Consider the following 17,687-nt stretch of genomic DNA (forward strand, 5'->3'; position numbering starts at 1 on the left):
TAAAATATTAAAAATTGCTTCATACAGATATGTCAGTGTGCCAAAGTCCAGTAGCTTATACCACTAGCAATCTTTTTTTCCCTCCCTTCAAAAGCATGCCTCTAGAAATTCATACTTGATCAAAAGTTTAAAGTCTTATTATTAACCTAAGTGCATTATTGCTATTATCATTCTTTAACTTGGGAAAACGAAATTTTAAGCTGGGGATCCAAAACAGTATTAAGTGGTAAAGTTTTGCTTAATGAATTCCTGAAACAATCAGCAGCATGTAATTCTAATTACTACTCTGGATTTTGACTTCCCCTGCTCCAGTGAGGTTAAATTAACACCAAACAAAAAAATTAGTTTATCACGTGCATGTATTTTTTTAAAAAAATAAAAATAGCATGCATGAAATATTCTTGAACCATTGGTACCATTTCTTAAGAACACACTAAAAGGTACTGCAGAGGCTGCGGCAAAAGAACATTGGAAATTTCATCCTGGCTGTACTATCAGCTTCTGAGCACCCTTGAGCTATATCTAACCACAGCAACACTCACTGGTTTAGGTGTCCTGCCACCTAACTGAATCCTCACCATCAGAGACAGGCACATACATTCACTGTACGTTATAAGAGAAGACTTTAATGCCAAAGAATGACGTTTAAAACAGCCAGTGCATTAACTGGGAGCTGCCTACTCAAGCCTGCCAAGAAACTGTCAAAGAAAACAGCATGGTTTAAGTCTTCGTACTCTTGAGTATTAATGCGAACAGGGGCCGAAGCTGAAGTTTTCCTACTTCCAACTTTGCAGCCTTTCCAATACCCCATGTCTGCAAGTATCTTATTAATTCCATAAATAATAGGGAAACACTTCCCTCTTTCTCTTCCCCAATGAATATTTATTTCAGCAGAGCAAAGCAGCTGCAATACAAACCACATGATTCACGCCCAAGAATTCTGCTAGGGAGTGGGAGATAAATTTAAATGCCATCAGAAGGAAAAAATTACACTCGAGTCTTGCACATCTGCAGTGAATATGCTATCACTGTTGCCCAATGGAGGAGAGGGGTCCACTACCACCCTCCTCCTTCCTCCCGGTCTATTTGAGGCTAAAAAGTATTTGAGATCCATCAGACAATACATGGTAAAGAGAGACAGGCCGCTGAACAAGTATTTTTCCATTCTGAAATACATTTAAGCATGAAACAAAGCCAGAAGTTTGGTCAGAACTGACACATACCACTACATCACCTGTGAGAACTCTGATGTTCCTACATACATCACAGGATGCTCACTGCTTCCAAATTTTAAACTCTATCAAATGTGAATAGCACATTTGAGCATCCCAAATTCTACCTGTGAATGTAATCTATTTTCCTAGCCTGTTTCACTAGAAGTAATAAAAATGATTCTTCTTATCACAAACACTTAGCACCCAAAAACAGTGAGTGTTTCAATTAGTTGTACAGACACCATAAAGACAAAAACCAATTATGAGCGTACACTACTATTTTTTCCTATTAAGCTGACCAGCACTGTTAAAAAAAAAATAAATCACACACAAATTTGGAGAGACAAGCAAGAAGGTCTCCCTGTGCTCTTGTGGAGCTGGGCAAAGGAATTCCTGTATTCCTTTCATCTGTGGGAGCCAGCAGTAAAAGAAGAAAAAAAAAAAAAAAGGAAACACTTTCACATGAAGTACCTATAACTATCTAACCATTACTTATGGGAATGATCCAGATATATTTAGGACCTCCTGAGTTCAATGTAGTCTAAATTTGGTAAGAAAAACAGGATCTGGAAGTACAGGCTGCATACATTTAAACTCTCCTATATTCCAAATATGCTAAAACATCTTCCTCAGATTTTAACATGTGATGAATACATGTGCTGATATGAACAAATCCTTATTCTAAGTTTTATTACAGTGTGCACACATAGTATAGCAGTATAGCGTGGTATTAAGTCACATGTCTGTATATGACACAGCTGTCTTACAAAGTATTTACAAAAAAAAAAGTAGTATTTGTATTGCTTGCAAAAGCTATTCACTTCCCCTCCCTCCAAGAAAAAGTAAGATAACATACTGTAGTGGAGGATCCATTAATTATCCCCGCTGATGCCCTGTCTAAAATTTTGGGTATAGTTCCACCGTAAATAAATGAGGATCATTCTTAAGTTCTCTTGTGATGGTCTGTGTTCTAACCTTTGAAACATTTGCAATAAAACCTCACAATTTTGTTAAGCTAAGAGGCAGCAAATAATGAACATGCCTTTGCCGTTTTAAGACCCAGTTTCCATAGTAGCCGGGCTTTCTGATTTATACCTTGTTAACAAAAATATCGGTGCAAATTCAGGTAAGATGGTCATACTGAATGATGTATTTTTCATCAAGACAGTATAACCACAGGTTATCAACAACACAGGGTTTAAGGCATGATTGTGAAAATACTTTTTCTACAACATAAATACCAATATCGATATCTCCTTTAAAATTTGATGGCTTAAATTTTAGCTTTTTTTCCCCTACACGCTCCCATTGCAGGGTTTTTTTGGTCATTAGGAAATAAGAAATCATTAAGTTTCCCCAAATGGGAGAAGGGTTGCTGTTTGCATTAAGATACAGGCTACACTGAGCAGATAAAACAATGCTTGTGGCAGCTGTATGGTCACTTGATACAGAGAAATACAGAAATATCAGTTAAGAGTTGATTTTGAAGTGGTGCGGATCAACCAGTCAGAGGTCTGATATGAATGTGACTCTATAGAAATTTCATCTTTTGGAAAAAAAGCAAATAATGAGAAGTGAACTGGGCTCCCTTTCTTACTGGAGAGGCAGTATCAGCCAGCCACAACACCCTGAGACCACAGGGAAAATTACTTCTAGTAGAACAAAATGTGAGAAGATGAAATTTTACTGAGCCACCATCAAATATTTACGTGCACAAAAGCAGCCAGACCAAGAGAAAACTTCATAACTGATCACTCACAGATGCAGACCCCAAATATAGAACAATCTCTAAAAATAAAATTAGTTATGCCCTGACTCCATCTTCGAGGTACTGGAATTAGTGGTTAAAGCTCACTTGAATCTTCATCACAGGGAACAGCCTCTGAAGGACATTTACAGTGTCCTACAAGACTTTAAACATACGTTTGTTATCTATAGGAGTAACATGGCATTACTAAATCGTAAATTGGACCTCCATATTCCTAATGCTCATAAAACTTCAAAATACAAGAAAAGTTCTATAAAATTCTGTATCTTCAATTATTTCAAGACACATTCTTTCTTCTAGTATACTTCTTCTAGTATACTTCTAGTATACTCTTATATAATATAAGAACTAAACAGTATTCAAAGCCTTATCCTGAGGTGTTTTCAAAAAATTCAAGTTCTTTCAACATGAGACAAAAAGCACATGAGCAATTTTGAGACAGTATAAACAACCACTTGCAAAAGAAACAGCTATTTTTCTGAAAATTAAGCACTTGACAATGTAGGAGTCAGCACAACAACATGATTATTTTCTGAAATGTAGCACAAACTCAGAAGAATCAGCAGTCCGAACATATACTTAATTAAAAAAAGGCTAACTTCAGAATTCTCAAATATTTATGTAACAAGACTCTGGAGTTCTGATTTTGACAGCTGCATGAAGGTCAATCATCACACTATGCAACATGCAATAGTTTTTAAAAGCAATCTCTTCTGAATTTCATTTAGTGCGATTATTCTTTTGGAAGCTTAGCGGGTTTTGTTGTGTGGGTTGTTGGGGTTTTTTTTCCTTTTCCTAGTGACATCTACAAAAGAAAGTTTCAGATGTGCTATGGGCAACTTACGGGCTAAAGTAATTCAAAAATGTTCAAAGACTATCTCTAAACAATGGCACAACAACCTTTTTCAACAATTTGAAGATGTTTCTGTCCAATCACTGTTATGTATTTGTATGTTAGTGTTCTATTCTTTCTGAAAGACTGACATCAATGAAAGAAGTTACGTTTTGTTGTTTCAAAGCTCTGGATAAAAATATCAAAGAAACTCTTCACAAGAGGCACAGCCTTGAATGGGCTGCTCCCTCTAGAATCAGCCTTGAGACCACTTACGCGATTCTTACCTGTTCATCAACATAATCATCTATTCTTTTCTGGCATTCAAGCCATGCTTCAGCAACTTGACCCATTTCCTGTTCCAGCTGATGATACCTTTGTAGCAAGGTACTATACATATCTTCACTACAGGAATCGTGTGTTGTTCCAAGCCTAAAAGTTCAAATAGCACTTGTTATAGAAGAGACATTTGACTGGGGGAAAAAAAAAAAAAAAAAAAAAAAAAAAAAAAAAAATCACACTTTTAAGTCTTTTAAGTTCTGCCAGCCAAAAAAGTGTGGTTAAAGTGCAGTTCTTGATACACCTAGGCCCACATAGCTGCTTGTATTCAAAAAATTAGTATTTTTAGTAATTTTTTAAAAAATATCCAACAACTGCTTGTTTCAATGTTCTGTAACCAACAATAGCAAGAATGTGGGAAGTGCAACATTTCTAGAGCCTCTTTCCCACAAGCAACCAGATGTCAAACCTACTGAGCCGTATTTACTCAAATTTTGTTGCTTGATATAGTTATCCTTCCAAATTCTATGGGCTAAATATACATGTTGACTATTTACTGAAGAACTATATATAAAAATAAAGCCAGAAGCTTGTTAATCAGAACTCTCATGATCAATGCTAAGATTACTAGACGAGTAAGATGACTAGACAAGCTGGGAGTTCCAGCTGGGAAAAGTGCTGTAGAATGAGGCAAGTGCGATAATTTGGTTGCATACAGTTATCTACTATCACTTGAGCGGCACCAAGTTCAAAATGTGGTTATGTCGTTCACTGATGACTTTCTCTGTAAGGACCCCCATAAATAGGAGACAGTTTTACCTTCCTTTCTACTACTACATTCTCGTACAGCAAATTCCTTTAAAATTGATTAGAGCACATCATCACAACAATTCTTAAGTAAATAAGCAAACTCCCAAAATCTTGATTTCAGAAGTAAAAAGACAAAATTCTATATGATAACGTGTGTTTAAAGCACATTGAATTGTAACGATCTGTAAATTGACACAAATAAACTGAAGCTTTTCAACATTTCTCCTACTCAGTAATCAAGAGGAAACTGGCTAGGCACAGACATTGTGTAGTGAGTCAAAGCTAGTACCAAAAAAAAAAAAAGACTGAAGCATCTTAAAACTCGACATTTAAGCCCAGTTACAGTATTTCAGGGAGGTGACTTTAGGAAACAACACTTCCACACTCTCAGTGCAAACTCCGTCAATTCCTGTTGCTAGATCACAGTTTACTACTCTTCTTGAAGCCTGCATTTCTGGTATTATGCCATTATGTGAAATTGTGATCCTTCTGTACCTAAGTCAAGAATTTTCTCTCATAACTGCTGCTGAGTAGTACTATTCTTTCAAACACTAGTTGTGCACAAAATATTTTTTAAATATACTCTCACATTAGAAGCGAAAGAACGTAGTTTTTTTTAAATTTAGATTAGTAATGCAACAGCATTTACAGTTCCAATTTTTATTGTGACTCTCAAGTAAAGACTAATGTGCTACTAGTAAATACACTTTCACCCCTCAAGGCAAGTATGAAGCAATAATCTAGATAACATTTCAGCCCTGTAAACAGAGGTGGGATATATTCCTGGACTGCAGTAAAAAAAGGTAATAAAAAGCATCACACATACATAAGAATTAACAAGAATTGCTTACTTTACAGTAACTGCATCTTCCAAGGCATACCTGTTGACATAGATACTACTGTATGCCTGCGTATCTTCATCAAGAACCCAGAAATTTTTGGCCAACAGCATTTAACTGAAGCTGTGCATATAACCTGAACACAGTCCTATCACATACAGGGAAAGCAAAGAGGACAGGAAAACCCCAGGTATCAGCTAGTTACTTCATTACCAAACCCCAATAAAGCAGTCTGTTAAATGTAGGAGGTATGTCAGTGATTGCATGTAATCAAAAGCATCTTAACCCAAGATAGATATGCAACTTCTAAGAAACTTTTCATATAGACACCGTCATCAAGAAGTACTAGTCATTAACCTATGAAAGGACTGGATTCCCTTACATAGTGATTATGAAAATACTGCCTTACGAAATGCTGCCTCTGCTCTAGAAGCCCTGCTGATTAATTAACTCTTGATAAGCATATGGACAGCTCTTACAGATGGTCTGCAGATTGTACAACTGAGTGTGCCTCCTCAACAAACCAGAGGTGTTGACTAGGTAGCAGAACAAGATACAACATAGTAGTTATGTTAACCCTGAGTAGATGACCAGTCCTGTGAAATATTGACACAGCTGATCTCATATCAGCTAGTAACCTCCACCTCCACAAGACTGCTATGTTTAAACCTCACTAAGTGAAAATCTTTTCTAGTCTGACATCTGGTAAGCGTTCTTGGAACTAATCACAGCACATCAACTATATATTTTGAAAAAGCCAGAGATACACAAAACATTTAGTGATTTAAATAAGGGATGAGAGAAGGGGTGAACACACAAAATCTAAGTGAAGCTGAGATGCCAAAATGCCATTTCACATTTCTTCTTCAAGAAGAGAAAACAACGAGGCCAATGGTCTTTTGTAAAGAGACTCTGGCAACACCTTCTCCACTGCATGGAAACGATTCTCTAGTGAGCAAATGATCAGGGGACCAGGCCGATCCCTCCTTCTCCATGTGAGGCCTCTCTGATGGAACATTCACCCACCAATTCCTAATGGAAGGCAGATTATCCTCCAGAAAAATTTCTAAGGGAAAGCTACCTAGTTCTCCTACTTCAGACCCAGAGAACTCAGCAGTGAAATCCTGGGAGTCCATGAAAACAGACATAATCTATCTTTACCAAAGAAAAACAAGACATACACTATATAAACTAGAAATCATGAAACAGGAAGCTCATGCTGAACCTCTCCTTTCTAAAAGGCTCATAGAATCATAGGGTTGGAAGGGACCTCTGGAGATCATCTAGTCCAACCCCCCTGCCAGAGCAGGATCACCTAGAGCAGGTTGCACAGGAATGTGTCCAGGCGGGTTTTGAATGTCTCCAGAGACGGATACTCCACCACCTCTCCGGGCAGCCTGTCCCAGTGCTCTGCCACCTTCAAAGTAAAGAAGTTCCTCCTCATGTCTAGGTGGAACTTCCTATGCTCAAGTCTGTGCCCATTACTTCTTGTCCTGTTGCCGGGCACCACTGAAAAGAGCCTGGCCCCATCCTCCTGACACCCACCCTTTCAGTATTTATAAGTGTTGATAAGGTCCCCCCTCAGCCGTCTTTTTTCCAGACTGAAGAAACCCAAATCCCCCAGCCTTTCTTCATAAGAGAGGTGTTCCAGTCCCCTAATCATCTTGGTAGCCCTTTGCTGCACCCTCTCCAGCAGTTCCCTGTCCCTCTTGAACCGGGGAGCCCAGAACTGGACACAGTACTCCAGGCGCGGCCTCACCAAGGCAGAGTAGAAGGGGAGGATGACCTCCCTCGACCTGCTGGCCACACTCTTCTTGATGTACCCCAGGATGCCATTGGCCTTTTTGGCCACAAGGGCACATTGCTGGCTCATGGTCATCCTGTTGTCCACTAGGACTCCCAGGTCTCTTTCCACCTAGCTGCTCTCCAGCAGGTCAACCCCCAGCCTGTACTGCTGCATGGGGTTATTCCTCCCCAGGTGCAGCACCCTACACTTGCCCTTGTTGAATTTCATAAGGTTCCTCCTTGCTCAACTCTCCAACCTGTCCAGGTCTCTCTGTATGGCAGCACAGCCTTCTGGTGTGTCAGCTACCTCCTCCAGCTTTGTGTCATCGGCAAACTTGCTGAGGGTGCACTCTATTCCCTCATCCAGGTCATTGATGAATATATTGAACAGGACCGACCCCTGGGGAACACCACTCGTCACTGACCTCCAACTAGACTCTGTGCCCCTAATCACGACCCTCTGAGCTCTGTCCTTCAACCAGTTTTCTATCCACCTTACTGTCCATTCATCTAGCCCGCACTTCCTAAGCTTCCCTATGAGGATGCTGTGGGAGACCGTGTCGAACACCTTGCTTAAGTCAAGGTAGACCACGTCTACCGCCCTCCCCTCATCTATCCATCCAGTCATGCCATCATAGAAGGCTATCAGATTAGTCAGACATGATTTCCCCTTGGTGAATCCATGTTGAGTACTTCTGATAGCTTTCTTTTCCTCCATATGCCTTGAGATGACGCCCAGAATGAGCCGTTCCATCATCTTTCCAGGGATGGAAGTGAGGCTGACCGCCCTGTAGTTCCCTGGGTCCTCCTTCTTGCCCTTTTTGAAGACTGGAGTGACGTTGGCTTTCCCCCAATCCTCAGGCACCTCCCCTGTTCTCCAGGACCTTTCAAAGATGATAGAGAGCGGCCCAGCAATGACTTCCGCCAGCCCCCTCAGCACTCTCGGGTGCATCCCATCGGGGCCCATGGACTTGTGGATATTTAATTGACCTAATTGATCCCTCACTCAATCCTCCTCAACCCAGGGGAAGTAGTCTTCTTTCCCTGTTACTTTCCCCAAAGCCTGGGACTCCCGAGGCCTGGGACAAACAGTAAAGACTGAAGCAAAGAAGGCATTCAGTAACTCCGCCTTCTCCGCATCCTCCGTCACCATGGCTCCTGTCTCATTCAACAGTGGGCCCACAACTTCTCTGGTCTTCCTTTTGGTTCCAATATACTTGTAGAAGCCCTTCCTGTTGAGCTTGACATCCCTAGCCAGGTTTAATTCCAAAGCGGCCTTGGCTTTCCTCGTTTCATCCCTGCACGCTCTGGCGGCATTCTTGTAATCCTCTCAAGAGGTCAGTCCATTCTTCCACTTACTGTAAACTTCCTTCTTCCACTTGAGCTTTTTCAGAAGCTCCCTGCTCAACCATGCAGGTCTCCTGTGTCCCTTGGCCGATTTCTTGCTCTTCGGGATACACCAATCCTGAGCTTGGAGGAAGTGGTCTTTGAATACCAACCAGCTTTCTTGATCCCCTTTGCCTTCCAGAGCCCTAGCCTACGGGATCTCTCCAAGCAGTTTCTTGAAGAGGTCAAAGTTAGCCCTCCTGAAATCCAAGGTTGTAATTTTACTTCTTGTTGTTTTGTGCATAGTACCCATGATCCTGAACTCTATCATTTCATGATCACTACGACCTAGGGTGCCCCCAACCTTGATGTCCTCCACCAGTCCCTCTGTGTTTGTCCAGGAGTGCTCTTCTCCTTGTTGGCTCCTGTGCCACCTGTGTCAAAAAGTTATCATCAATGCACGGGAGGAGCCTCCTGGACTGTGCGTGCCTGGCTGTGTGGTCTTCCCAGCAGATATCGGGGTGATTGAAGTCCCCCATGAGAACCAAGGCCTGCGATTGCGAGGCTACCTTCAGCTGTCTGTAGAAAGACAGCCTTTTCATGTGAATCAATCTAGGCAAAACCACAGTTTATGTGAAACACCCTTAAGGCTATCCAGTGAACACAGACATACTGGAAAAGAAACTCCCGCAGGAAGAGATTCCGACTTCATCACATTTAAGCCTTGAAGGTAGCTGTCACTACAGTGAAGTTCTGCAGCAAAACACCTTCTGTTACTCAGGCTTTAATTGCAGTAGCATTTGAGAACAAGAGGTAAATGAAAACAATCCAATGCTTTTGTTAAGAAATGACAATAAGCTTCACTAAGACCATTCCAATCTCTGCAGATGAAGATAATATATAAACAGTCTTGATATAGCCAGGATTGTTGGAGTAAAAGATGCAGAAAAGCCTTGTCAGAAAGCATGGAGATAGCTGAGGCATACAGTGTCAGTGACGGCGGTACTGGAAAGTCAACCACAGATCACTGGGAAAATACGCAATTGAAGAACACCCTATTGAACACAGCAACAGAACTACCTGTCTGGACAGAAAAAAAAAAAAAGATACAAAGGGGAAAAAAAAGAGGCTTTCAATAACAACCCATTTTCACATAAACCAATCAGACAAGCTATTCTGAGGGAACTCGGACTTCTTGCTGAGCTTGGTGACAATTAAGGGCTCTTGCCTTTTCTTGCTTTCCTTCCTAGTATCTATTAGCAAAAGAAGAACTCATCAGAAATTTCTTTATTCACTGTGAGCAACATCTCTTGTGACCGACTTAATTAAACTGCTCTTGTAGCATGGAAAAATACCCAAAACAATACCTTTAACGCACATGTACACAGAGCATAAATGTCTATTCATCAGAAACAAGATCAAGAGATCAACACGAACCATCCATGGCTGTACTTTAACAATGTTAGATTTAAGATAAAGAATCAAGTTTTATGAATTAATACCTCTTCCCTAAAAAACCCCAAACACTTTGCAGGTACACAAGTTACAAGCAGAGCAACATCACTAACAAAATATACATTTTAAAGCCCCTGGAAATGCAATATGCCATCAGACCTGCAAGCACATAGCAAGGGATTTTGTTTCTTTTGCTTTCTCCAATGAAAAGATTGCTTAAAACTCCAAAGTAAGTTATTTGGGCGCTATGGTAAAGTATGAAGGCATTGAGGCTTTAATTTGCTTGTAGAGTTGTAAGGACAGCAGCAATGCCTGATGACAAGTGAAAACAGCATGATTCAGTCATGCCATCAGCATTTTCATAGCATGCTGTCATTTTACTAGGTAACCTACAAGTAAGCAGATTAGGGTAGTAATTCTTCCAACCAGCAAGTTATGACAGCAGCCTGCTCAATCAACAATACTGTTTTCAAGACAGATCAACAAGGATTTTTACCTATTAAATTGCAGAAGCAGCAGAGATTTATTTGGTTGTGGTTTTTTTTTGTTTAAGCGCTGTGGTTGCAAACATGGGCTTTGATTTCTCCTTTGAATTGCAAAAGAAAAGTTAAACTCTACCTTAGCTGTGACACCAATGTTGGCAAGCTATTCTGCAGGAGTGGCTCAGAAAATACCAGATTTTCAAACAGATGCTTATTGTGCAATTCCCATGTCACCTGAAATTTCTTCAAATGTTCATTTTCCTATAAAAAAAAACCAACAAACAAACCAGAAAAAAGCTAGGGTTAGAAAATTAAAAACAAAAAAAACTGTCTAAGGCAAGATTTATTTTTTTTTAAATGTAGTTTCCAACCTACAGGCTGCATTATCCAGCTCAGATCTTACCCAGAATCTCAGAATTTAAGTAATTCTTTAATGACTTAAGTAACCATAGCTTCATTCCTTGTTTTCCCAAATTGTTGTGGATTAGAAAGAAAAAAAAAGAAAAATCATACTGTTGTTGAAAGCTTCCATGCATTTCTGCACTGAAAGATGTATTTTATGATCTGAACCAGTTTTTTTTAGATTTTCTTGTCAAATAATTGTCTGTCTGATGATTTTTCAGTTCTTTGAACTTCTCTAGTAATGGGCACATATATGATAGCAACCTACACTCTTTATTCAAAACTGACATAAATCAAGTAAACAGTTCTCTCCAAATACAGTTTCAAAAACAAAGTTTTCTAAAGAGACAAGAGACCAACATCTTACTTCTCTAGTAAGCAGAATGTCTTTCTATTTGAGGTTATTTAACACATAATTGTATGTAATTTCAAGGACTAAAACTTAAATTTATTATTATGAAAACATAAGAATCAAGGACTGGTATAATGTTTTTTCAAGTCAGTAAATTTTCCCACATACAGCCAGCAGCACACAGGTTTTCTACACCAGGAGTCCCCCCCACCCTCCCAACAAAATTAAATGCAAGCGTTCTGGCTATCAGATCAGCAAGTAAGCCCTATGCGCTATAACCACGAGTATCCATAAATACCAGAATACTCTGGAATTTCAAAGTTTTGTTAAGCATAATGGGTTAAAACCCAAATACATATTTATGTCAGACCTAAACACAAGACTATCAGTATTCAAAAAAAGAATTAAGTTTGGAGTTTTATTATTATTTAATAAATGGGTGGGTGGTTCCCCCCCCCCGCCCCGAGTTGCATAAGATACATATACAGTTTCACTTTGAATATTATGTCTTCAAAATATTTGAAATTTCTATAAACTGCTAATAATTCCTCAAGGGTCAACAATGAGAAAGGTTGATTTCCTAAGCATCTTCCATTCTTATGCTGTGAACAAAACAGTCAACACTCATCTACAAAATCTTGTGTATCAGACTGCGCAGCGTACAATATTCCTCACAAAAAAATACCAGGTAAGTTTTCCCTTCTAGTCTGCTATACTGTGTACTTGATGGCTCTTCTGTACTGACCACAGTCTTTCCAGCTTGCCCTCAGTTTAACCTGTCATTCCCTGGTGGGGCACAAGGCTTTAGTTCCTGCTCTCGAACTTCGCTAGTTAGCTGGATTCCTTTGAAAGGCTGTTCAAAATTTCATTGAGAAATTAGTTCCTCACAGGTGGAGGTTCAAGGCATTAAATGCCTTCGTACAGCATGCTATGTGCAAAGGTTTTACCTTTAAAAGAAAGGCTGCACTAAGTTTAGAGATCTTGACTACCTTTTATGTATTTCAATTGAAAAGATTCCTTCTTCCATAGTGCACTGGTATCTTGAAAGAAAACAACCATACACATTGGAAAGGCTAGTGACCCTGCTACCTGATTGAAAGCTGTGACGTACTACTCCACTTAATAAAAAGGTTATTTAATAAATCTAAGAAATGTATGACAAGAGATAGTATCCTACATTCTCACACTCCAGTTTCTGAATGTCACAGCTTAGTAGAAAGAAATTTACAGTACTTGTTGTGTTGCAGAAGGAAAAAGACAAGAAGAATCTAGAGTATTTTGTTTTTTCTTATTCTTTGTGTTTTAAAAGAGAATAGAAATTTTACTACACTTCGAATTTTGTCAGAAAAGGCGTAGATTAGGGAGTTCAAGCATCTTCTGTTTTTTCATGGCCATTATCCCAATCTCTCATACCTGTTAAGTTTTCATGATTACTAGTTCACAATAATAACCAGGGGAAAAAAATAAAAGATTACTTTCTGATCAGCTATGTAGTTCTGGCACTGAGTTCATTACTGGCGGATCTACTTTGAGAAAGCTAAGATTTGTACTGTAATCCATTCACTTTTCAGCTGAACAAATTTCTAAATTCCAATGCAAAAATCAACCTGTAGAGCAATCTTCTCTCAATCACCTTGTTAGAGACTTGATGACTATTAAAAGCAGCCAAAAAACTGGAGACGGCAGTAACCTCACATCTGTATCTAAGTGATAAAGCTGGGTAAGACAATACAGAAAACAGCAAATACAGAGCACTGACAACAGAAAAAAGCACCAAACATGCTCAAGTTTCTTAATAGAAACATCTTCCTGCTTTGCCAGTTCAATTTTACTAACAGCCCTACCTCAGTAATGACACTCTGTTTCCCCTCCATTTTATATCCTTCTCACCTGTGGCCATCACAGTCTTGTTACTTCCTGATCTTTTCCTCTCTTTATATACCTAGACAGGCACTTTCAGCTAATTGGCAATAATCCCCAAATTTACCAGTTTATCCACTTCTTTTTTGGCTTGCACAAAGTTTATACAAGAAAAGGGATGCACAGGATAAGGACATTAACAAAGGATGTACAGGGAAATATAAACAAAACAGGATTAATAACCTTCTCAGCCCTTAACCAAATAGAATTACAGAATTTGTTTGCTGTGTTACTCACCCATGATGGACAGATACTCAGGAAGAGATTTTAAAGGCTATTGCTTATTTTCTACCTGACAATATAAACCCAAGTCTAACATCACAATCAAGACAAGCATTTAAGAACAAGAACTTTAGAAATAATAAATAACATAACAGACTAGTTCTGATGCAAGAGATGATCTTTCAAGTAGCCATTCTTGTTTATAAAGGAAAAGTTGGACATTGAAACAATCTAAGTTAGTGTTACACATTAAAGTTTGTGTCCTTTAAACATGGTTGACAAGAGACCATTAAAGATTAATAAAGAAGTGTTTTACACACTCTCAAAGGCATTATCTAAAATTTTGTAGATCTGCTTAAAGATTAGTTTCAGAATAAGTACCACAAACATCATCCCACCTTTTTCTTTACAAAGAAAAGATAATTTCATTAATTCATTGTAAGAGATGCCTAATCTATATTTCTGAAGAATTAAATTTGCATTTTCAGAGTCTCTCTGTCTCCAAGCACACATACACAAAAAACACCTTACATTTTACAAACCACAGAAGACACCTGAAAGAGCCCAGAACAGCTCTGCTTGCATTACCCCTAGCAAGTAGAAGCATATAGGTTATTTTTTCAGTCTTACCAGAGTAACTAGAAAGGCGCTGATTGTACACGCTGCCTGACAGAGTGCACTGTATTCTTCAAGTAGGAGTGAGATGAACTGATGTGCCTGTGGTGGCCCTTGTATTGCTAATGTTGATGCAACTTTAGATCCCAGTGACAAGTGTCTGAGCAGGCGAACCTTCATTTCAAGCACATATTCTCTAGCTTGCTGTTCCAACCGTTGGTAGAGCTGATATGGATCTCTTTCACAAAGCCTGTATTTTTAGAATATATATGTGATAAAATAAGTAAATTATGCATGTAATCAACAATTTTCACTTTCCTAAAATTATTTACCAGTTACTATCATCCTCATCAAAAAGAAACAATAGCTAGGGTTTACAGAACTACGTTAAGTCTGAGAAAACGCAGTCCAGTTCCCTACTTTTACACTGTGGAACTGAGTTCCTGTGTAGCTTTAGGACTAGGATGCTTGCACATGTGAGGAACAAATTAATTTAGGATTTCAGTATTTCACTTCAATTTGTGAGATAAAAAAAAACCTTTACTCAATTTGCATACAATCCTATAGACAACTAAGACTCTTCAGATGAAGTAAGACTCTTCAGATGAACTTCTTTACAACTTCTCCACGTTCTTACATACAGCCCTAACAAATGTCCCAGTTGGAACAGCCAGACCTAGGCCACATAAGTACCCTGCAGAAGGACAGGCATTTACTTCAAGCCATTAAAGGAGCTTGACCTGTTTGGCAGCCAGCTAAAACATGCCTAAATACATACTAACCAGACTGGACTCTGTGACTGCTTTAGGGGACCCTTCAGTTGTTGAGCTGAACTGAAAGAAGATAATTCATACAATTACCAAGCTTTTAATATACTCATTCATGAATCTCCTTCTCACCTTCATTGACAGTTCCTTACCCCAGGCTGCAGATCTTCTGTACAAGGACATTTTTTGCACCTTTTATTAAAGCTGTGCCACTGCATAGCAGAGGTGTGGGATTCACAGGGCCACAAAGAACGTCCTTCAAGGAACATGACTTAGGGCACTCTCATGTGGCAGCACTTCACGGCAATAATTACAAATGACTGGTGTACTTTAAAATCTAGACAAGGGACCAGAATTTGGGACTCATTTGTCCCAGGGAAGCACACTAACATTGACGTTCCAGAAACATATTGACCTCCATACACTCTATTCAGCCACTCAATACTTGCAAGGCTTGTCACTCTAAAACACAGCTTCAAAGAGGGTCAGGGCTTCCTGCTAAGGACAGCATACAGCTGGCTAGGTCTGATAATCTCTTGGAAGAAAGACATGGGTTTGAATCACCTCGCACAGAAGAAAACCAAACACGATAGCTGCTTTGAAGCATTTTAGAATGAATTCGTACTATTTAAAGTCCTGTGCATGGAGTTTAAGCGCTTGCCTCAGGTTTTTTACAGCACAGGGAGGTGGGGAAGAAGAAAGGGATTAGATAAGTACTTAAGAGCCATATGAATAAAAGTCTGCTGCTATCTAGTCCCTGCTCTTCCCTCACCACTCACAGAGTGCTATCATATTGCCATAAAGCGCTCCAACATACAGTAGGGACAATACTTGGCACCATTACTTATTTTCAAGTAAGACGACCAGACACTCCATTTCTTGCCAGCTGCGTCTAACAGAGCTGAACATGGAATTAGGAATTTCTGCCTTTTAAACAAAGATATACTTGGCTGCAGCATGGTCTTTGGCATGCTACCTACATAGTTTGTTTGGGGGTTTTTGTTTGTTTGTTTTGTTTTTACACTTTCAATACCTACATAGACTAGCTTTGCTAAAAAATTTTGCATGACATTAGCACCACAGACTGGACACACTGGTGTCTGCTCAAACACAGTATCCCAATTTTATTTCATACTTTGGAGACCACAAAACTCGAGTGAAAAATAATCATATTGACATTTAAGGTTTCCTTCTTTGAGATCCTGTTTTTGTCTTTGTATTTTAATAAATCTCTCTGAAAAGCGAAAAACAGTTCTAGAGAAATCAAAGCCTGTAAGTACACAAGAAAGGTACACAGTACGTGTTCCAATTTCCAAATTTTTTCTGTTAAAGAGAAACTGCATAAAAAGCAACAACCATTTTAGCTGTGATTCAGTTTTAATTACCTACACACTATGCAACATTTAAGCATCTTTATTTCAAAACTTATGTTGCATGTTTTGATCCCTTAAATAAACAAAGTGTGACTAATAGGGGGGCATACTACCTTACTTTACTTTTACACAACTCATGTTCAAAACCAAACACTCAGTTTTTGCAGAAGTGCAAAAACACTCAGAAGTGCAATAAGCTTATTTAGTTATCTATTCAGTCTGATTCAGGAGTAGAGTACACAAAGAGCAATGCTAGATGACTGTGATCTTTAAAAAGTTTCTTCACCTCGCCAGAATTTAGCTTCAACTAGAAGCTAAATTTGTCAGACTAGTCAGACCTTACTGTATTAAGCACATACAGAACCAAAGAGAGCAACTATTCCTTGAGCACACATTCAGTTAGACAAACTGAGATGAACCCCCTGGAGCACTTTAAGGACAGCCACACTGCTCTCAAAAGGAAAAAACCCACAACTGAGGATCTCATTAAGCACATCTTCAACTTCACACCTAGATAAGGTATCATTTCAACTTCTGAAATGAGAAAGAAGTTCTTGGAACATGCCTCAGCTAGTGATCAATGGCCAATATTACTTTTATAACTCAGGTTAGTTCGACAAGGTAAGATTTTCACATAGGGCAATTCAAACTAAACAGTGTCTTATTAATAAAAATCACCTCAAAGTCTTTTGAAGACTAAGAATTTAGGACCATTCCATAATTATACATTAATATTCCTATTGCAAACAGCAAAAGAATTTAATAGGTTCCCATGCATTCAGTCTACCACTTAAAAATCCTACATGAAATAGAATTAACTGTTCTGACTTTTCATTCTAGTAGAGAGGCAGTCATTCCAAGCAACCAGACTTACAGATGGTGAATAACATTCTATTAAAAAGCAATATTCCAAACTACTTAAAAACTAATTTTAAAAATCCTCTTAGCAATTAATAGATATTTTTCAAAGTACTATACCTATCCACCAGCTCTTTCATTCCTTCTTTATCTGGTACCAAAGATTGGTCTTGATCATCTGCCAAAGGGGTCCCAGCTTGGCGATATATACACCGAACCATGTATCTTACTTCTGACCAGTAATTTTGAAGCTGCTGAGGTTCACGTTCAGGCTCTGCTGAATTTTCTCTGCAAATAATGACAAATATAATTACTCTGTACATCACATAGGTGTATTGATTCCTACTATTCTGAAGATGCTCTTCAGGAAAAACAACATACATCTGAA

The 17,687-nt window shown here is 38.9% G+C and overlaps 1 protein-coding gene across 2 annotated transcripts in view; it reads right to left on the minus strand.

Annotated features, from left to right (window-relative positions):
- Positions 1–17,687, minus strand: part of FAM193A (family with sequence similarity 193 member A) — an 88,277-nt gene that overhangs the window by 26,767 nt on the left and 43,823 nt on the right. For both annotated transcript variants that reach the window (XM_054201848.1, XM_054201846.1), the window contains 4 exons: positions 17,420–17,587; positions 14,317–14,551; positions 10,927–11,051; positions 4,102–4,246 (listed from right to left, as the gene is read on the minus strand). In XM_054201848.1, coding sequence (XP_054057823.1) covers positions 4,102–4,246; positions 10,927–11,051; positions 14,317–14,551; positions 17,420–17,587 — 673 coding nt within the window. The remainder of the gene's footprint in view (positions 1–4,101; positions 4,247–10,926; positions 11,052–14,316; positions 14,552–17,419; positions 17,588–17,687) is intronic.

This window comes from Rissa tridactyla, chromosome 5, assembly GCF_028500815.1.
Source record: "Rissa tridactyla isolate bRisTri1 chromosome 5, bRisTri1.patW.cur.20221130, whole genome shotgun sequence".
Lineage (NCBI taxonomy): Eukaryota > Metazoa > Chordata > Aves > Charadriiformes > Laridae > Rissa > Rissa tridactyla.